At 41.1% G+C, this 22,377-nt stretch overlaps 1 protein-coding gene and 1 long non-coding RNA gene across 8 annotated transcripts; one reads left to right on the forward strand and one right to left on the reverse strand.

Annotated features, from left to right (window-relative positions):
* Positions 1–9: 9 nt before the first annotated feature.
* On the forward strand, positions 10–22,222 carry LOC6532642 (translational regulator orb2). Of its 7 annotated transcripts, none has more exons than XM_039374577.2 (11): positions 10–389; positions 4,656–4,758; positions 5,157–5,566; positions 6,419–6,471; positions 17,698–19,215; positions 19,278–19,485; positions 19,539–19,811; positions 19,874–20,065; positions 20,152–20,232; positions 20,321–20,895; positions 20,969–22,222. In XM_039374577.2, the coding sequence occupies exons 2-11, from the start codon at positions 4,734–4,736 to the stop codon at positions 21,393–21,395; spliced, it is 3,762 nt and encodes a 1,253-aa protein (XP_039230511.1). In that variant the 5' UTR covers positions 10–389; positions 4,656–4,733; the 3' UTR covers positions 21,396–22,222. The 7 variants fall into 7 exon arrangements, with proteins under 7 accessions (XP_039230511.1, XP_039230512.1, XP_039230514.1 ...); XM_039374578.2 differs by having other exon boundaries at positions 4,665–4,758; XM_039374579.1 differs by lacking the exon at positions 10–389 and adding an exon at positions 890–1,298 and having other exon boundaries at positions 4,665–4,758.
* LOC120321584 lies at positions 534–4,194 on the reverse strand. Its single transcript, XR_005561283.2, has 2 exons — positions 2,550–4,194; positions 534–927 (listed from the first exon to the last, which is right to left on the reverse strand). It is a non-coding gene; the product is annotated as an uncharacterized LOC120321584 (long non-coding RNA).
* Positions 22,223–22,377: the final 155 nt, after the last annotated feature.

Consider the following 22,377-nt stretch of genomic DNA (forward strand, 5'->3'; position numbering starts at 1 on the left):
AGGCGACGAACGTCGATGATATTCTGAGTCTCGTCCGTGTGCTCGTCTGATTAGCTTTCGTTCTCTCGGCAGAAAAATTTGTAGAAAATATCACACACGGGAAAAAACAAAAACATGAACATATTTTTGTAAAATATTTAATAAGCGAGCAAGACACTGCGTACACGTATATTTTGTGGTTTCGCATTTTGTTCGGCAGTGTTTTTGTGCAATTATTAGAAAGATTTGGCCAAAAGCGAAACGCAACGCAAAGAGGAAAACAAAAGACAATAACAAATTCGCAGCGCGTGTGTCGGTGAGTGTGCGTGGCTGTGTGGGTGTGTGCTGCTGCCAAAAGAACGCGGATATAAACAAAAATTCAATTGCATCGTTGGAGCTGTGTTGTTATTGTAAGTAATGCAGATTTATGTAATTCGCTTGTGTGTGTGCTCTTTTCGACCAGTCCTTGTTGTTGTTTCTGCGCTAGCAAAACAGCTGTGGCGTTGCCAGATAGCATATCGCTTTATGTAATTGCTTATCGAGCTGAATTACGCTTAATTGAAGTGCTTAACTTTATTGTTACAACATTAGGAAGGGGGGCATTATTTATATTCCAACCCAATGACGGGTGACATGTAAAGTTATCGATATATCGATTGCTGCGTTTACATGGCCACACTGCGCCGTCGCCACTGCAGCGTCCCAAGCAGCTGTTGTTGTAAGGCTGTTGTCATTGAGAGGGGGGTGGTGGGAACGCGAAGGGGGTTCGAAAAGCACAGAGCACGAAACACCGCACGAAAGCAAAACAAGCGAGAATGATTGATTTTTCGTCGTGCGTCTTCGTGAAATGTAGGCGAGTGGCAGCTTCGCGGAAAAGCGGGCAGCAGTGAAAACTTTTGGTATCACAGTCGTTGCTGACGAGCGGAAGGGACCGCAGCTCGGGAAAATCTGGAAATGAAAAATACGCGAGGGCGCTCTGCTTAAATTTGAAAATTAATTGAAACCGAATAGCGTAAAATAGTCAAACGTGTAAATAGTTAATATCGATATATAACCGAAAATTACCAGTGGGTTGGCTTATTAGTGCTGTGTTAAAAATAGTTACCGTTATACGGAGAGAGAGAATCGAGTGCAAAGGAATTTTCCTACGTCACAGGCTGTGCGTTTGTGTGAGTGTGCACCCCCGGAAATGTAACACGCACACTGGCGCAGTGAAAAACTTGCACCTGAAAGTTTTCGTCGTGTTTCCACCTTCGTGCGCTCTCGGCATTCGACATAACAAAAAAAAAAGCAAAAGAAATTGAATAACGCAGCAAAAGGTTAGTTGTCCGCTATTCAGTGCACCTGTCAAAAATCCTATTTAAAATTCGGACTTATTTGCCCCAGTTTTTATCCAGGGCTGGCATTATCTACTGTTAGCGCGTGTGTATATTATGTGAGTGTGCGTGCCAGCGTATGTGTGTGTGTGTGCGAGAGTGTGTACATAACCAATTGGAACTGGGGCAACTGGCAAATACGGCAACGAATCGGTGGAGCAAAGCAAACGCCGCAATAAACCCCTAAAAAATCTCCAACCCCGTGAAGCAAGCGCGAGAAAAGCTGGCTGAAAGCTGCAACTTGGCCCAGTTACTTTGGCTCTAATTGCAGACGTGATAATAGAAGTGCACACAAAGCATAATATTTTAAGGGGTGGCTGTGTGGCTGTGGGGCCAAACCAAAAGAGGAGAATAAAAAACAGCAGCAGCATGACAAACAAAAACAAACTTCATTTGCCAAGAGTTTTTCAACCAAATTTGTTTGCCCACACACTCGTAGATACAGATACACACATAGAGATACAAAGATACAATTAGTTTTACAACTACTTTTCCTCGTCTCTCAGTTTCTCGTGTTCTCGAGTTGGTAAACAAAGTTTATGATTTTGGGGGTGGCAGGTAGAATAACTGGTTTTAAAATTAACACTTGGCCACATTCAGGGGTAGTTTTTTAATGGGTTTCTGCGTTTTACTTTAAAAGCATTATCACAAAATACGAGTTAAGATTTCATATTCACTGCTGCACCCCCTAGTCAGATAACTTTAGAAAGGTTAACTTTTCCATTTACTGAAAAAGTTTTTAAAACATTGAAATGGGTAGGTTTCTTCAAGTGAATAATAATCCATTATTGTAATCTTATTAAGGGTAGATTAAATAGTTAGAAGAGAGATTAAAATTGAAAAATTAAATTTGCTAAGAAATCATGAAGATCGTAAGAAATCTTAAGATAGAAAAACCATGGGTAACAAGAAAGATTGCTGATCAAAAGAACTCTTTAAATACTGGCAAGTATCTTTAGTCGTAGAAGCTGCGAAACTTGAGAAAGTACCCCTAAATTGCCCCAATCCTAAGCCGCCGCTCTTTTTGAAGCTGAGCCAAGCAGTCTGTGCTTTTGGCGGCACATTACACTTGTTTACTTTTCCAGTGTGCGTGTGTATGTACGCCTGTGTGTGAGTGAGTGCGTGTGTGTGTCTGTGTGTGTCTGTGTGTGCTCCATGGGGGCGTTACTGTCTTCGTTGTTGTTATTGCTTTACCTCGTCGTCGTAGTTGTCGTCGTCGTCGTTTCTTCGGCTGTTTTTTGGGGGTCGCTCTGGTCTCGTTTGTAGGGCAAAATTTTGTATTGATTATGCCAGTTTTATTTTCCTTTTGGCCACATCCCCTGCCCAGATTCAAACTGGAAAAGTGTGGGGCACCTGCGGTCCGTTTTTCATGCCCGACTGAGCCATTTCATTGGCACAACGATTTTGTTGTCTCTCTGCATTTAACTAATTAAGATACCCAGTCTACCCATCTCTCCCCCCTTTTTTCCGAACAATAGACGTTTTCCGGTCGCTCGGCCCAAAATGAAGTGCGTGGCCAGGGACAGACGAAAAGCTTTAGAAATTGGATAGTTTGGTGCACACGAGAAAATTCTCAGATACTTTGCATATTTCATTTGTAGACTAGAAAAAGTAAAACTAAGTTTCCGTTGCTAATACCTCGCCTTGTACCATAAATACATTGCTTATGTAAATACTCTTTAAAGTATGCAACACTTTGTTCAAAAAGAGTTTTTCGAGTATTACGAAACCTGTTCTTATTAATGGATATCGTATATGTAAATTAAACAATAATTTAACTTATTTTTATTAAAATATATAAAACAAAATAGAGGAAACTATTAAAAATTAAATATAGCAAAGTGGCAACCATTTCTTTCAGTGTTTCTATATGCTGTGCGTTTTATATGCAAAATGGGTAGCATATTTGACCGACATCGGGAACAGCGGGCTCTGAAAATCGTTTGCCTCCGGGGGTGGCTTTTGTAATTGGAAAAGCGATCAATTGTAATCCCCCAACCAGGCGGGTTTTCACTTGAATAGCGCTACAAATTTAGAACTCGCTACCCCATTATCAGGCCATATCTACACACTTTTATTACTCATGCACAGAGAATACGAAAAGCAAAAGTTTAGAATAGCACTTGTTTATTTGTTATTTTTGTGCCGTCGCTTGCAAAGTTGCCTTTTATCAATAATATGATTGATTGCTGTTCGCTTCCATTGTTTTTTCGCTTTTTTTTTAATGTTGTTGTTCGCACAACACGCATTGCACATTTTGTGACCCATTTTATCGTTGGCTTTTCGTTGTTAGCCCGATTAAAGAACGTGAATAGATAGTGAATTTTTTGTTGGCCATAAAAATAGCTCAGTCACATCGGAACGCAATTACCAATGACCTCTTTGCAAACTGTTCTCTCTTTTTCGAAATGATCAAGCCAATTTAGAATTTAAAGTTTAATGGAAATGTATATTGGCCGGATGAAGCTTTTATTTAGTTCAATATAGTGCAGTCTTTTTCATATGCCAACTTTTAATAATAAAATTTAGCATTGACATCATTTTGAATTTAATATAGAAGGGGCACTGAAATAAAAAGTGTACTTAAATGTCCTATAATATCTTGTCTTTGCATTGGCCTTTGAAACTCTAATACTTTACCTTTCTTATTATCTGATATTTTCGTTATTTTCCTTTCATCGCTTAATGAGAATATTCGGCGAAAATAAATTTTCTTAGAAATGATTTTCTGATGAGCTGGCGAAGATCGGCCAAACGGTCACTGGCAAAAATGTATTAAGGGTTTTAAAAATAGGAAAATAAAAAATAATGTCAAATAGCTATTGCTGCTGCTTTGTTGTTGCTGCCACTGTTGCCTTTTCGGCTTTTCCCCGTACGATTTATTTATTTTTAAACGCAATTACGTGCGGGTCTAGTGCTGCGATGGCAAATGGGAAAGGGGGTGTGGTGCGGCGAAAAGTGGGCGTGTGGAGGAGGTGGAGGGGCTCGTTTTCCCCAACAAACGCATGACGTTGACATTTCGAAAACAGCAAGTGTTCAGGCCAAAATATTATCAACATATCGCCTGTGTCTCTCTGTCGACTTCTGACTATAAGCTACCTACCCACATATGTTGTATATACCCGCCTAACGTTTCGTCTTTCTTCTTCACTATCTTTTCATGTACCGCTGATTGATGTTTTGGACACTCGGATTCCGATTGCGCGCTGCTTCACCACGATACCAATTTCCACGTGCTCCAATTTTCACATTTTCCCATTCACCATTTCCACATTTACCATTTTCCCATTTCCCATGAAGGGCATCTAGGGCAGCAGCGGAACTGAGGCGCAGCGGAGCCGCCCAAGTGCAGCCGTAGAAAGCGTTGGTGCGGGCACCATGGACTCGCTCAAGTTACCAAAGGGTAAGTGTCCGCACGCGGTGTTCTCTGGGGAATGTAGCCTGCTCAGATGGAAATCCCATGGTGTCACACAGTTTACTTGGCGTGAAGATAAAAAAATCAATGCCAGTACTCTGTTCTCACGTTTTCCAATTAATCTTTTAAAAGTTAATCAAATAGTTAAAAGTGGTTGCTTAAAATGTCTTTAAATCCTATTGCATTTGATTATATTAAATTAAAATATAATTTAATGTCTATTTGGTCTAACTGATTTAAAATAATTGTACAATTTATAAGATTCAAACTCTTTAGTTACAAATTAAATTTATTTAAATGAGCAAGTTATCAATTTCCAGGGCCTCTTCCTTTCTATTCCTGTCGATTGCTGGGAGTCTTAACACATATTTTTTTTTATTCAATAGCCAATAGTGCCACCAGCAGTGCCAGCGGCAGCAACAGCAACCTGTCCGGCTCGACATCCGCGTCCGCATCCGCAGCCACATCGCCCACATCGTCGGGAACTGCGGTGGGTGGCATTCTATCCGGTGCCCCAAAATCGCCACCTGGCCTGAGCAGCAGCACACCGATCACGGTGCGATTTAATGCCAACGAGGAGTCCCTGGACGACATCCTGCAGTCCTTCCATCACAGCAAGCACAGTCCCAGTGGAGGAGCGATTGGCGGCGGCGATGCATCGCCCACATCGAATCTCCTCGGGATGAAGAACAACGGATTGGGACTCAACAGCGGACTGGTGGTGGGCAACTGCGACTCCCTCTCCAGCAGCCCATCGCAGCCTCAGATGCAGGGCGGATCCTCATCCCTCTTCGGCGTAAGTAGACAGTCGTGGAATGTGGCATAGAAATATTCGAATTGCTTTGCTATCTCAGCTTAGCTTGGGAATCAGCTTAATTTAATAGGTCACAGCAAAAAATTTCCAGTTATCACATACAGCAGCTAGCAGTTTGAAACATGCTTCAATAGCCATGACTTTCTAGAAATTTGAATAAATACAAAATAATTTGAGTAGTGCAAAGTGATAAATGAGTACTCTACGTTTCATTTGTCGTTGTATAAAAACCAACTGGAGTGGAAACTGTCTAATCTAGAGCGTTTGTGAACTTGATACTATGTTTGCTTTCCGCACCGTTCGCCCTCCGTGGCCCCCCTATCTTTTATCGAAACAGACCGCCACAAATTATGATTCATATTCATTCGTCGCGAGTCCAAGTTTGTCGCAATTAAATATAAATTGTACAGAACGCGCCGCATTCGTTCGCTGATCGTCGGTCGCCAATTAGCATTCGCCTGGCCAAATTAGTGGAGCACTTATCTTTTGATTTCTGTGTACGGCTACGAAGAGTTTCACTTTTTGGCTGTCCGATTTGGGATACGGATTCGTATTCAGATTCAAATACAAGTACACGAGTACGGATGCGTTGGCTTCGCAGTGATCGTCGCGTGTGGCTATTTCGGTGGTTTTGGGGCGGCATAAGTATGTGACTTTTGTTGCAGGCACAAAGCACTTGCCAAAATTTGCAACAGATGTGCCGCTGGCGATTGCAAAATACATTTGGCATTATTACTCACTATTGCAAAATGTTCTGTTCTTTTCGTTTCATCTCTGCCAATGATATTGCCCCAACTGAAATGATGACGATGTGGTTGTTGATAATGAACACAGAACGACGAAGTAACTCTGCGCAATAATTTTATGCAATCTTTCAATCGAAAAAGGTGAGTGCCAAAATTTGTTTAACACTTTTCTGGGGGGTATGAGATGTGTGTGTTGTATATACACTGAAAGTCCAAATGTGTAGTTAACAATGAAGCGTCGTGACATAAATGTTGTTGTTGTTGTTGCTACATATGCGTCAAGCCAGCAAATACATACCCCACATAAGATATATCCGTAGTTCAGCCCACACAAACCATCGGAAATGCATGCAATCGACACATTTTCTTAGTTACTCACAGAAAGCCCATTTTAAAGTGTAATTTAAAGTTCTATTTAAAACGATGTACCAATTTTCAACTTTAAATTTTTTCTTTGTTCTGAGACATTGTTTTGTTTTCTAGGGATTTCGGTTTGCTAAGTTCCGCTCAAGTTGGGATTTTTTTTTTTATGTATAAAACCCGCATTTAAAAAGCTGGGAATTACTTTATTTTGCTGAAACCTACTTCCCTTGAACAAGTGTTTTTTTTTCGGCCCCAAGTTCGTTGACCGTTGACCCTACAACAAATTACTTGGCTGCAGTTTTGTGACTTTGATTTTGTTTATGCGCGCACATACACACACGTATGTACATCCATATGTACATACATACATATACTTGTATACGTATATCCTGCACCATTCGTGCATTTTTAATGCACTCCGGCTGCAGGCGGCGTGTGCCAATGGCCGTAAACTTGCCCGTCCGTCGGTCGGTCTACGCTTTTGTTGCTTTTGTCACCAACAACTGCATTTCTTCTTGTTGTTGCTGTGGTTGTTGGGTTTGCTGTTGTTTTTGTTGTTGCTGTTTGGAGCATCTGTGGAGTGCACTAGCTGAAGGATCTGAATCAGCAGCGGTGGTGGATGCGCTTTGTTTATGCTGCCTTGCAACATGCAACATATATATGTATACGTGTGTACCTTTTTCCTTTCTTTTTTTTTGCCCGTCTGCAACTTTCGGCTCAAGTGCCGCCCCGTCTGGCCCAGTGGGCGGGGTGGTTAGTGGTGGGGTAGGGTGGGTTTTGTCGTCGACGGGACATCAACGTCACCACCGCCACGGCTTCACGTTCTGTTCAAGTTCTGTTTCAGTCTGCTCTCCATTGCCATTTGCGGCTGCTTTTTCACTCGCTTTTAAATATTAAAAAAGGCATGTCTAGTTGGGATTTGGCTACCTGAGAAGAAGCTATTGCCACCTGCTCGGGTTTGACGTCATTGCGCCCGCTTGTTTCGCTTTATTGATTTCCGTGAGCTGATATCGTATGCAAACACGTCTATAGCGCTATTGGCACTGTCTATATGGGCGGTCTTGAAGAGCATTTCGTTGTCCGATTTTCAATTTGGCCATCAATCAGAGGTTGACTATTTTGTGTCGCCTCGCATTCGCAACACACTGTATTCATTTCCGTTGCCTTTTTTAATTAAGTTTCCGGGGGCTAATTGCATTTTATAATTGCATTTTTCAGCACTGCCTTGGTGTGTCGGTCGTTATCATCGTCTCCAAAACCTCTCGTTTCGATGATGTTGTCGTTGCTGTTGCCTTCCCGTTGCTCTTGTGCCCTTATCATTTGCCTTCCCATCCATCCCAACCATCCCATCCAGTTAGCCACCCACCCACGCAACCAACCCACCCACGCAACCACCCACCCCTTTTAGTCTTTCCATGTTGTTGCCGTTTTTTATCTATTTACACTTGTACACGTTTCTACATGTTTGTTATACACACATTTCATCATCACTTCGTCAGCAGCAGCAGCAGCATCATCATCAGCTGCAACAGCAGCCACATTGGGCTGTGAATGCCACCTTAAGCCACCCATTTCATTCCCCCCACCCCCCTGCATTTTCCCTTCCCCCCAGACACCGCAGGCCTCCAGGCAACGCAGGTTGTCTCGTCGGCGACGTTTTAAATTAAAAATTTCCATGCAATTTCATGTCTCGGTGGCCTTACAGTTGGGCATGCACTGCACTTGGCCCAATCAATTAGCATGTACGTGTCAAAGCATCAACACTAACACTTACACACACACACGCACACATGTAAGGGACGGCAGCAGCAGCAACAACAACAAACATAAACGTAACGAATTGATACACACATTTGAACTACAAACATAGTTCAGTTTTCTATTAGCGGACATGTGTACCCGTACCCTCGTATTAACCCCTTGCCGCCCACTGTGCCGCGCGACTATTTTTCGTTGGCTTTCTGTTGTTACTTTATTCTAGAGGAGCATTGATTGTCCCTTTTTTCGGTTTTCGTTTCTTTGTTGCTGGGACAAATTTTTGACTGCCCCGAAACGTTTGTTGTGCTAAGAAAGTGTTGGAATTTCCCTTTCGCATTGAAAGTCATCAAAATCAAAAAGGATACATATATATGTACATATAAAGCTCTCGATCGTTCGCGGGCACAGTGCTTAAACCGAACTAACTAATCCAAAAATATACTCAACTGCTGTGCCTAAATAACTGCGCCTCTTTCAATAAGATAAAACGCTAAACCTTCGCCAAAACAAAAAAAAAACCACAAAGCGCCAGCGAAACTTGAAATTTTCATTTTGATTGGATGTGTCGCCAAAGAACCAAGCCACCACAAAAGATAAAACCACCAAGAAAAAACTAGTTCCACCACCACCACCACCAATACCACCAAATGCCACCCACACCATTTACCACAGCAACAGTAATCCTACACCACAACCGCCAACAACAACAACAAAAATCGGGAAAATTATATCTATAACAAATAATATCTAAAACGAAGCAACGTCGAGCATAAAGTTGAATTAAAAAGGAGCAATTTAGGAAATGAGGAGACTCGAAAATTCAGGATAGTTCGGATGGTTTAGGAATTTATTAAGTAAAATTCATAGGTTTTTAATAATAAAATATATTTGAAAATCATATAATATTACCGAGAAATTGTTGTCAAACTTCCTAGACTAGACATCAAGTAGGCTTTTTGAATAATGTAGTAACTCGCTGACCTGCCATCTGGGCAGTGAAATTAACATAAATCATTTCTAGTTAGTATTTCGTCAAAACGTTTTGCCAAAATTTCTGTATGTGAATGTGAGTGCTCGTGATAATGTATAATAAGTTTGTTAATTTCATGTAAGTTTCGCGACGATTACACATATCCCGTACTACTTTCAGTTTTTCAATGTTTTGTTTTGCAATACACTTTTAATTTTGTGAACGCCGGGCGGCAATGGGTTAAGTCTACACCAAACTAATTGCATTATGTACCTAGACTAAACCGAAACGAATCCGAAGCAAATCCTTGAACAAATTGCTCCTTTTTCATAATGCAAAAACTACACAGACCTGAAATCAATCAGAATCACAATATCAGTCCAAAATGCAAAACAAAATCATCCACTAAAAGTTGCCAATGTTGTAAAAGCCTCTTCATCTTGTTGTCCCTTCTTCCTGCAGTTGCGGCGGCCTGCCGAATCTCAATCTCAACAAGCCGCCCCAGCTCCACCAGCAACATCAGCAACATCAGCCACATCAGCAACAGCATCAGCAGCACCAGCAACATCAGCAGCTGCAGCAGCACCAACAGCAACTGTCGCCGAATCTGAGTGCCCTGCACCATCATCATCACCAGCAGCAGCAGCTCCGCGAGGGCGGAGGATCACATAGCCCCTCGTCGCCGGGCGGAGGAGGAGGATCGCCGTACAACGGCTCTCAGGCGGGCTGCAGCAGCGGCGGCATCTCGCCCATTCCTCCCCAGATGGGTGTGTCGCCCAAGTATCGTCGCAGCATATCCTTTCCCATCAAGGGAAACTCGCCGACAGCGCTCTATGGAAATCCACACATGGACGGCATGGGTAGTGGGCACATGAATATACCAACACTGTCGATTGGAAATGGTGGTGGTGGCGGATCTGGTGGCATGGTCTCGGCAGGAGCAACTGGTGGCGGAGATGCGCCCTATTTGGGCAACAGCTATGGCAACATGATGACGTCCAATGGACAAATGCACCACGGTGGCATGGATAACTCACTGTGCGACTACATGCGCAACTTGTCGATGGGTGCTGGTAATGGTGGTAACGGTGGTGGCGATGGCAGCAACAACATCGCCTTAATGCAGGACAGGATGCGCGTGATGGGCGGTCCCAAGCATCTGAGCGAGGCCGATGCCATGGCCATAGCAGCCAGTGGCAATGATCCATCCGTCTACCTGAATGCCCTTAAGATGGGCTCGCCATCCAGGCTCTCTCCACACTCGCCGCACTCACCCATCCAGGGCGGAAATGGCGGAAACGTTGGCGATGGCACGGCTCGCTTCTCCCGGAAAGTATTTGTGGGCGGTCTGCCCCCGGACATCGATGAGGATGAGATCACCACATCGTTCCGGCGCTTCGGGCCACTGGTCGTTGATTGGCCACACAAGGCGGAGTCCAAGTCGTATTTCCCGCCCAAGGGATATGCCTTCCTGCTGTTCCAGGACGAGAGCAGTGTGCAGCAGCTGATTGACTCGTGCATCACGGATGAGGACAAGCTGTATCTGTGCGTCTCGTCGCCGACGATCAAGGATAAGGCAGTTCAGATTCGTCCATGGCGTCTGGCTGATGCGGACTATGTGCTTGATGCCACCATGTCACTGGATCCACGCAAAACGGTGTTCGTGGGCGGCGTGCCACGTCCTCTGAAGGCCTTCGAATTGGCCATGATCATGGATAGGCTGTACGGTGGCGTATGCTATGCCGGCATTGATACCGATCCGGAACTGAAGTATCCAAAAGGCGCTGGACGTGTGGCCTTCTCGAATCAGCAGAGCTACATAGCGGCCATCTCGGCCAGATTTGTGCAGCTGCAGCATGGCGATATAGACAAGCGTGTGGAGGTCAAGCCCTATGTCCTGGACGATCAGATGTGCGACGAATGCGAGGGTCAGCGTTGTGGCGGCAAGTTTGCGCCCTTCTTCTGCGCCAATGTCACCTGCTTGCAGTACTACTGCGAGCACTGCTGGGCCGTCATCCATTCGCGACCAGGACGTGAATACCACAAGCCGCTGGTCAAGGAGGGTGCCGACCGGCCGCGTGCGGTCCCCTTTCGCTGGTGTTAACGGCGGCGCTGGTAGGCCGCGCTGCACGACGAGAGACGCCAACAGAGGGAGCAACGACACCGGTTGTTGAACGCAGCGCTGGCAGTGCCCAGAATCATAACGGAAGCATCAGGATCGGGAGGAGTTGGAGCGGGAGCAGGAGCAGGAGCAGGAGCGGGAGTTGCAGCAGTGGGAGCCGCTGGCGGAGATGCGGATCGAAGGCGAAGAATCTAGTAGATTATCATTACGAGACAACACACGCACTCACACTCATTCACACTCACACACACGCTAACACGCGGATACACTCCCAAGCAAAAGACAATGGCCCGGGGGCAATCCCCCAGTCCGAAAGGCCAGGTGCAATACAGCGGGGGCTGGTGGACGAAGGTGTCCCTGGAACAGCCACCAGAGTCTACAGTTTAGATGCGAGAAACGAAAGCCCTCAGAAAGCAACATAGTTTTTAGTCCTTATTTATTCGGCAATCAGTTTTCATTTTTTTTTTTTTGCTTTGCTCTTGCTAGCTAGTTCTATATTTGCGTAACCGAAATTTTAGTTTTGTTCTTGCGTTCGATGCCTGCACAGTATTTTTTGTACTTTATATTTTTAGCAACATTTTTGTTTGCTCGTTAAGCGGAGGGATTACCCGAATATGCCATTTAATCTCACAAAGACCACAAAGAAATGAATAACGAAACCCTCGTAGTCAGCCAATATCCTCGCAAAAGGCTTATGAATTTTTTCCCCCTCTCCCTTTACATATTATAAACTTTTTGTAACTAGATAACTTAGTAGCCATCTTGTATGCCAATCGAGGCTAGTCCTAAAATTATTAGTGAGCTGCTCTCCCTCTCTCGGAAGGCTTTTTGCTCGAGTGGGCAGGGGCTGTCCTCAAGTTCCTAAATTGTGACAAAATCAAAAAAGAAAAAAAACATCGGTTTTTGTATTAGCCCTTTCCGAAATTAGAACAATTTATAAAATTCTTACAAAAGACTTTAGAAAAGACAATATGCAAAATGTCTGACATTTGTATGCGAGCCATTTCTTACGCCACAATTGGTGTCCGAGTAAGAGATCGGTTAATCATATCATAACTACATACAGTTAATGCGGCTCAAAAAGCTAATATTGTTAATCCCTATTTACTTTAAATTTCATTCAAACCTTATATAATACGGTCCATTCGTATTTCCCCACTGAAGAATCGTATATATTCTCGTTGCAATATATGCGATTGCTTCCCCATTTATACTGCTTATTCTTGCTTATCGTAACACTAATTATATTTTGGGTATGTGAAAATCGTACAAAGCTAATTATAAACACACAAAACGAAGCATTCAATACACTTACTAAACGATTCTTAACTTGTTACACCAGTCCTGCCAAAAGGTGGCTTTCAATACGATTTTCACATGACTCCGTTTTGTGTAATGCTTCAAAATGGAAACTAGTTAAAGCGATCAATCGATGATACATCACACTAATTAATGAGTTAAAACCAAACCCCACACTCTGCGAAAGGTTTTTCTTTCCTATTATCGACGGCTCATTTTTAATTTTAATCTAGTCGACACTCTCACACACTCACACGTACGTACACAGACCACAACACATTTACACTGAAAGTTTGTTTGCATTTGTTGCCATTTGGCTTAACAAAAAAAAAAATAATAATAATAAAAATATACATATAATTATAACTAAAAGGTAGAAAAACAGTCAAATTGCTTGTGTTCAGTATTATGATTTATTTATGATTTTCCACTGAAAACGTGTTAAATGTCATATTTTGCTTATTTATTTACCAATTGTTTTTTGTTATTTAATTTATGGCGTGTTGCTAACTAAGGGACAGCGGGCTCACCTCCCGAATATATAGAAGACCGTATATATTATTGCAATTTGCAAATATATAAATATATATGTATCTGTAATGTAAAAAGTAATTTTTATATACGACATACATCTATTAACACTATGAATACTTGTATTAGACAACTTTTTATATAGAAACTTTTTGTATAAACTTTTTTTTATTACTCTTATAATTATTCAGAAGTTAGTTTAGTCCAAACAACTGAAGAGAAAAATAAAACCAAAAAATGCGAAGATAAATAGACATGCTAAAACATCTAAAGGAAATTTAAATATATACAACTTATGTGCAATACTATTTCGTGAACGATTCAAGCGTATTATTAAATACCAAATATATAAACAACTTAAAGAAGATATATATCTGTACAAACATAACGTATACAAGATAATTGCAATCGTATAACCAAAGTAGTCAAATATTACCAAAACCCAATGGTTCCCAAACTTTCAAACTAATTGGCATGCGTTTTTTGACATGCGAACAGGGCTTGAAGTTCGCGTTTGGTTATTTCCCTGAAACCTAACTATAAAAATCAAATGGAATATCTATACCTAGGGCAATACTTACGGAAAATTATCAAAATGTAAAACGAGCAAAATTATTTTGTAAATTATACGAGTTGAGGGACGAGACAAAATTTGCTACGGTGCATGCAAACAATATGATATTTTTTCTATACTACCAGCAAAAGTACTAAAGATCTAATTCAAATTGATAAACCAAAAAACGTGAAAGGCCAAGTCGCTTTGGACTTCTATGATATATTAATAAATGATAGTCAAATCTATTAGCAAATTTTTGCTCGCGCTTTCTTTACAAGACAACAAAAAAAGCAAAACGAAATTCAAGTCATGCAAAGTTGTAACTCAAGTTGATTGCGTGGCACTTTCAAAGAAAAAAACAAGTTTATAGCAATTTTTCTAGAATTTTTATATTACAATGAACTAAAGAATATGTATCATATATATATATATATACTACATATATATTTTTTAAACCACAAAACCAATTAATTAGAGGACTCGAAGCGTTCGTTTGTTTTGGTTATAATTTATTACTTTTAAATACTTACCGAAATATCGTGTATTAAAAGCGAAAGATTCTACACAAAACGAAAACCAAAAAGCCCAATTAAATATTATATCAAATACAGCAGCCTGCTCTATGTAGTGTTAAACAATTTGTGCAAATATGTAAGCAAACGCGTTGTTCTAAAACTTTCAAAGTAATTAAATGCTAGTCTTTAAAAAGGCAAAATCTGTTACAAAGCAAACACGAAACGGAAACGGAAATCGGTTAGCGGTAAACGGCAATCGGTTAATGGCTATCGATAACTGTGCGTAATGATGGTGTTTTTTAAATGTAGTAAAATTTAATATTTTATAGATTTTTATACTTTTATATAACATATACTTTATATTTTACCTGTTTAACAAAAACTCTATGAAAATGTTAAAAAAAACTTAATGTGCTATAAAAGAAGTAACTTATCAAACAAATATTTTACTATACCAAAAAAAAGGTGTTAGAGATGAGAATTCTTTACGGAAAACCGCTCAATGTTTTTGCTGCTAACGGCGTAGGAATCTGGAATCTTGTGTAGCGTGTTAAAAAATACTTATATCAATAAGCAATCCTTTAAACCTTTTCGTTTTGTTTCATATTTCATTTTGTTCCCCGAGTATTCCATAAAAATTAGGCAAAGACATTTAATTTATCCTACTTCTGAGCTTAGATTACGGATATAAGTCGGATTGACAGCTTTAGTTTTATAGAGAATCTTGTTATAGATAAATGTTTATGTTGATTTTTATACGGATCCAGTTGTTATATCGATAATGACAATGCAAATTTGTATGCCTAATTCTTAAATATATTTTTGTATCTTTTGTAGTTGCTAGTAGTTTCCTGGTAGTTTTAAAAAAACCAACTCCGTTGAGACATTTTTATACTTTGTTTATTCTTTTTATACGTATACATATTTTTAAAGAAATATGACAAAAAACAATATTTGATATATACACTTTATACAAAATAATTAAAAATGAATGAAAAAAAGTTTTTGAAATTAATAAACGGACATAAAGTAAATTGTGTTTTATTTATTTTTATATATATCTTGTATGTAATTTTTATAACATTGTAAATAAATAAAACTTTTAACTTAGCTGAACCACAAAAATATAACAAGAAATAATTAAAAAAAACACAAAACTGTTAGTACATACAATTAAGAAAGACTCTGAAAAGGAAAGTATTGAAATTCGAACTTATTACATACATACTTAAATATGTTAACTGAACATCCAAACAGAAAATTGGTCAATATGTGTTTTTATACCAAACAAATAAAAAAAATGAAAAGAATTGCATAAATATATGAAATTTACACGTAGTACAATTCAATAAATTAAAAACATAAGTTAATATTTTTGACGAACCCCAAATAAATGCTTCAAGTAACTGCTAACGAAAGATAAAACCAAATATATAGAAGTGCGTAGTGCATTATGCATATTTAAGTCGCATTTTGATTTTGCTAGTGAGAACTCTTCTAAAATAAAATTGGCAACTAACGATGAAAATACTCCTCATTTCGGGTTGGAGCGTTTACTGATAATGTGGAGAGAGAAATTTGATTATTTTTTGAGTATTTTCATAGCACAATTTTTGTACAGTATATGGTTTTGTAGCTAGCGAAAAAAGTAAACCAAATGCGTTTTAAATAGAAAATTTTTTAGTCTCAAACACTTGAGCTCCAGAACGATGTGGAAACAATTTCAATTTTACGCTAATTGGATCAAAGCTTAGATCGCCGTAAAAAAATAGATTAAAAAACAGCAAAACAAGGTTATAAATGAATATTAAAAACAACATTCGGTACCTTTTAAACATAATTAATGAATTTTATAAAGCATCAAATTGATACTGGAAAATTGTAGCCTATAATGCGGGTGTAAGGCACCTGCACTTCCATTTTAATTTGTCTTTGATCGTGTGCGCTGAAAAAAGAGTGACATATACGCCTATACATATACTTACGTCTATATATATATGTATATATAATGTTTAGTACTTCGAATAAACTGAAATTGAGCGCCCTTACTAATGTATTCCTTTTAGCAAAATATTCAGAAAAAAAACCAATAAAAACCAAGCAAAGGCATATAATTTTTTAGCATTATACAAGTGGAAATATAACTGACAAACCATATAAATAGTAAACCAAAAACCAGTTGGCAGATATGAAACTATATAGTGAATCAAATAAATATATATATGACACGTAATCTATATGAAGCGTATAAAAACAAGAAACTAGCGAAATATTCCATATTTTATAGTAATTTTCAATAAACGTAATTTTTTTAATTTTTACAAAATTAAAGTTGAAAAAATGAAAAATCAATAAAAAATATTTGTAGTTTTCTAAAGCCCAAAAGATCAATCTGAAGGAAAACCAACTGATTAAGCATAATATTTGTAAGCAGTTTCGATTTCCTTGCGTGTTTTTGCTCCAGACATTGAAGCGTTTTCAATTAAATTACCAGAAAAAAATGTTTTAAAAAATGTTACGAAAACCAAAACCGAAACAGACCATAGATTAAAAGTATGTAATAAAATAAAATAAACAGGAATAGCAGTCAATGACGAAATCGAAACCTAAAACATATATTAGACACATTCGCGAAAAAGTTTTTTCAAAATAAATAATAAACTCAAAAAATTGAAACTGTAATAGCAAACCAAAATATCAGCAGTACTTCAATGCAATATTTCAAAGGAAAACGAACAAGGATAACGAAGTAAACAAAAAACCAAACCATAATTCCCGCAAATCAAATATGAAATAAATTAATACAAATATGTAATTCCGTACAGAGGAAAGTACACATATAGGATTATATTATAAACAAAATGTATTCAAGAACAAGGTCGTTTTTTAAGCGATTATATGCGACAAAACCAAATTGGAATAACACTAGACACCCCACATAAACACACGCTCAGTCACTGAGGCAAAAATGCAGGTTATGAAACAAGTAAATAAAACAAAAATGACAAAAAAAAAACATATATCTTCATTCAAATAAATAAAAATACTTTTTCTGGAATAATACAAAGCGAACGTTTTTCTGTATCCTTCGTAGATTTGGGAAAAGAAATGCACTTGATTGAAATTCGTAGCATACTTTTTGGGGTAACGTTTACTTGCACCTCTCCGTTTCTTTACTCAATAATGACAAAGCAAACAATGAAATTATCGAGAGCTTACAATTATGTAACCAAAAACAAATTCAAAATTTCAGATCCGGCAGCATTGAAGGCGTATCACCGACGTCCAGTGGTCCCAGTCTCATATCCGCACTTTCGGCTGCCAGTTCAGCAGGCGGAGGAGGCGGCTCCGCGGGTGGAGCTGTCCCCGCTGGCGAAAGCAGCTCTAGCGGCGGCACCTGGCGACTGATCAAGGGCAAGGTCACACAAACCATCGAGGAGATCAAGTCCTCAAAGCTGCCACCAACTGCAGCCATACCTATTATAGTGGCTGATCCACCCTCAACTGGCTGGAGCAACGATCCCGACTCGGACACCGAGTGCCTCACACTGAACACATCCATCAGCGAGGAGCTGCCCCTGGACCAGGAGCACAAACAGAACTCCGATTCGGAGGTGGAGGCCGAGCTGCTACAGCACGACAGCATAAGTTTGGGCAGTGGCGACGTGCCAGCAACGGCAGCCACTGGCCATTCGGAGCGATCTCGTCTGCGTCGTGGTCTGGCCCACATTCGATCCAAGGTAAAGGCCAAGCAACAAGCGGCAGCGGCCATGAACAAGAAAGATGTCAGTCCCAGTGGCTCCACAGCGCCGCCAGCATCGGTGCGCACAGGATTTCTGCGACGACGCAATGTGGTGGAGGCGGGCAGTGAGCCCTCCACCAGCCAGCAGGCGGAGATTGCGATCGCGAGTGGCAAGGTCAAGAAACGCGGCATTCTGTTGGCCCGCAAGGACGTGGAGATCGAGTCCGGCGTGGAGGTGCTCGAGGATATGATTCCTTCAACTGCAGTGCAGAGCGATCCCTCAATGGAAGTCGCTGATAGGCGAGAAGAAGAAGTGACCGACGCTGCATCTAATGCCGATTCTCGAGCCAGTCTAACCCTTCCAGTGGCGCCGGGCGTCAGTCCGCTGGCTTTTGCCAGCTCATTTGTGGCGAAAGAATCGCGTAGCTTGCCAAGGGACAACCGGAGCAGGAACAGCTTCTTCTCCCACCTAAGCATGCTCAGTGTTTCCCAGTGGCGAGAGAAGCATCAGGGCGCCTCGGAGTTTGCACTGCCAGTGCTTCTCTCCGTCTTCCTGATTTTGTTGATGATTTTGCCAGTGCCCGATTTTCTGCGCGGTGTATTCGCCACCCTCTTGTTTTTTACGGTGATGGACTGTTGTGGCGGCCGTCTGAGAGCTTTGCTCGAGGACTTCCTGCTGACCACGCATCCGGAGCGAGTGGCCTTCGCCATTCCCAATTACAAATTCATGCCGATCTGCGAGATTCCTGCCGTGGAGGAGCACAAGACGATCAAAACATATGCGGGCTGGATGAATGAGATTAACAGCTATGACCCCAACATGTTCTCCTTCAGTCTTACACGAGCTGTTTATATACGATTGGATGGAACTATTCTTAAGATGTCCGGGACGAACGCCCGGATCCCCAAGCGGCGCATGTGGAACGAGCCGCCAATCGATCGTCACAAGATCCTGTTTACTGATCATCGTTCTTATGATCTCAGAGACTGCCGCATAGAACTGCTGCCTTTGGGTCTCGCCAATAAGCGGTGAGTGCTTTGCCCTTAAATTATAGTTTGGCTTACTCACTTAATAACTTTATCCCCTTCAGTTTCTTTAATCGCAAATATCCCATACAACTGATCATCAAGAGTAGCAGAGATGTGCCCGAAGAGCAGAGTTCCGTGGAAAGCCAGTCGGAGCCAACGGTTAAAACGGATGCCAAAGAAGCTAAAGCCGGCTCATCATCGGGAACTACACCACCCGGCGGAGAGGAGGAGAAACTAGTGGATTTTGCGGGCACGGTTATGCAGGCGGATGTGAGTTTGTCCCCAATTTATTCAAAAAGCTTTTTAATAATTATTATCCACAGTTACAGCAACTGCGAAACGCAGTGAATCCGGACAAGGAGCTCAACGATATTACCGTGCCCTGTGGCGATGAGGTGCGTTTACTGCTCTTCTCGAGATGCGATCGGGAAAAAGAGGACTGGTATCGACGCTTCACCAACGCCAGTAAGGGCTTCGTTCACGAACAGGACCTTCAGGTGCCAATGGTCCGATTTGTGGAGGATACTGATCTTCAAGCGGCGGCCGCTAGACAGGCCTTGCTCCTGGTCACTGGCTTGGGAAAGGGTAACGTCAAGGTTAGCAATCGCGAATAGAATTCAAGAATATTTTCCATAAGCTTAATGCAATGCCGTTTCAGCCTGAGGATGAAATTTCCACTGGGAAAGCTAATGATGAAACTGATCAGCAGACGCCAGATGGACAGTTTGAGACTGTAACCGAAGAGGATTTACTGGACACACCCAAGGAGGAGTCCTTCGATGGCATGATCATGAGTGCCAATGTGGCCAGGAATCCGCCAGATTACGTTCGATTCATGGCCGTTTATCAGGTACTTTACTGGCTATCTATGTTTGCAGTCTTTTAGTTTTCATTTATTTATATTATTATTTGTTATTTCTAATTGGCTTTTGGTAGAAGGCTTGTAACCAGAGCAGTATTCCCGTTACCCGAAGTTCCGTTGGAACATTGCGTACCACTGATAGGCGACAAAGAAAAGTATGTTTTTATGGTTTTATTCTTTTTTTGTATTTCATAAAAGATCTTAGTAAAGTACGCAGGAATCTAATCCATGGTCTACTTGCAGTCTCGCCGTGCCAAACGTCAGGAAGATGAACTGTGGAAGGGCATTGACCAGTCGCTCTTCCTGGGTCCTTCCGGCAGCATTGTGTGGGCTAATGTGCTCCTGGGACGATGCCTATACAGCTGGCTGCACGATGCCATGCTGCACGAGAAGCTGAAGGAGGTGTTGCAGAAGAAATTAAACTCCATTAAGCTGCCAAGCTTCATGGAGGAGGTCATCATCACAAACATATACTTGGGTGAGTCGCCATTACTATGTCATCGGGTCTCGCAGCCGATGCTGGATGAACGCGGCGTGTGGGTGGATGCCGATGTGACCTACGAGGGATTGGCTCACATAACAGTAACTACAAAGCTGAATCTGCTGCGCATACGCAGTAAGACAAAGTCACCAATGGCCACCGATAATGTGCCCACCACTTCGGTCCTGCCGGAGCAATCGCAGGACCCGCGCAGCCTTTCGGAGGTTAATTCGGAGAACGTCATCTATGACAGTGATGCAGAGAGCTCGGGCGGCTCATCCACTGAATCTGAGAGCCCACCGCCGGGCAATGCCCCCGAGAATGCGCCTGGAACGGAGTGAGTATAGAAAATATGAATAAATTACTGGTTAGTGCTTAAAATACTAACACAACTTTTTATTTGTTTTCAGATTCTTTCAGAATTCTCCCGGCAATGCGCGGCGCATCTTTAAGATTGTCGACCGGATAGCCGCTTCCAATCTATTTCAATACGCCACCGAGCTGCCGTACGTGCAGCGAGCCATGGAGAACATGAACGCGAATATCACTTTGCGCGTAGATCTCAAAGGTTTGGTGGCACGTGGAACTTTGAATGTGCCACCGCCGCCATCCGATCGAGTGTGGGTTAGCTTCCGCGGACCGCCTCGCCTGTGGATATCCACCAAGCCCCAAGTGGGCGACAAATCCGTCGATTGGTCCATTGTGACCAATGTCATTGAGAGCAAACTGTGCGAGGCTGTTAACAAGTTTCTGGTCTATCCAAATATGGTAGACTTCTCCATACCATTCCTGAGCAATCCCAATTTTGACGAGGAGCAAGGGAACGCAGCCAACTAAATACCAAAATCTAGAGGAAAAGGCAGGGAATAAGAAAAGAGATACAATTTATATTCGATGAATTTAACACAAAGTGTGAGCGAGATTTTTTATGTTTATGTTGTTTATTTTTGAGATAAACTTCAAGCTTAGATTAGATCTGCGATCTCCAGTTCCGGTTTCGAGCACTTAATCGCATTACGTGATGAGTACAAGCGACAACCGATTCCGAATGACAAGTTACAAAACGCTTATTATCATCACATTCTGTTGAAACTCCAGAACAATCCCAATTTTTGCAAACATATGTTCACTTATATCGAGAAAGTCTTATAAGAAAAATAAAGCATATTGAATATGCTGCAACAGCCGCTCTGTGAGGTCTTCACGACAAGTATTCCAATAGTTTAATGCAGGCATCTATAGCTCTATAACCTATCCACTATTCTAAACGAACAACTACAATATACACACCTATATATATTTATATATTCCAAGTAGATTAGTCTTAAGATGCGTGTGAATTTTAAATAAGAAAATCTAACTTTATTTGCGGTATGTGGTTGGATTCCTGATCGATGATCAACCATTAAACGTGTGTACTTAAGCGTTTGTACTATTTAAAAGAACGCTACTAAATTATGAAAGAGCGGAAATGAATCCGCATATTTTGCCAAATGAGAACAAAACTATTTTCTTGGGTTCCAATTTATACAATAACTACGAAATATCATTTACACGGTTGTCTTCAGGCTACACAACTAAGTAAATCATTTTAGCTCCACGTATATATAAATATATTAAAACGTCTTTCGTAAATAAATGATTGCAAAGTGCTAGCACAAAAATGAGTTTTTCTCCTTTCAAAACTGGCGCCTTCTTTCTGGAGCTTTTAAGCTCTTCTTAACATTCTGTTACCATTTGCGTGTCGCTGTTATTAACAGATGCACAAACTTCTGCGACGAAAACCGGAAATGCCCATATTTTCCATATTAAAAAACCA

This window comes from Drosophila yakuba, chromosome 3L (assembly GCF_016746365.2).
Source record: "Drosophila yakuba strain Tai18E2 chromosome 3L, Prin_Dyak_Tai18E2_2.1, whole genome shotgun sequence".
Classification (NCBI taxonomy): Eukaryota; Metazoa; Arthropoda; class Insecta; order Diptera; family Drosophilidae; genus Drosophila; species Drosophila yakuba.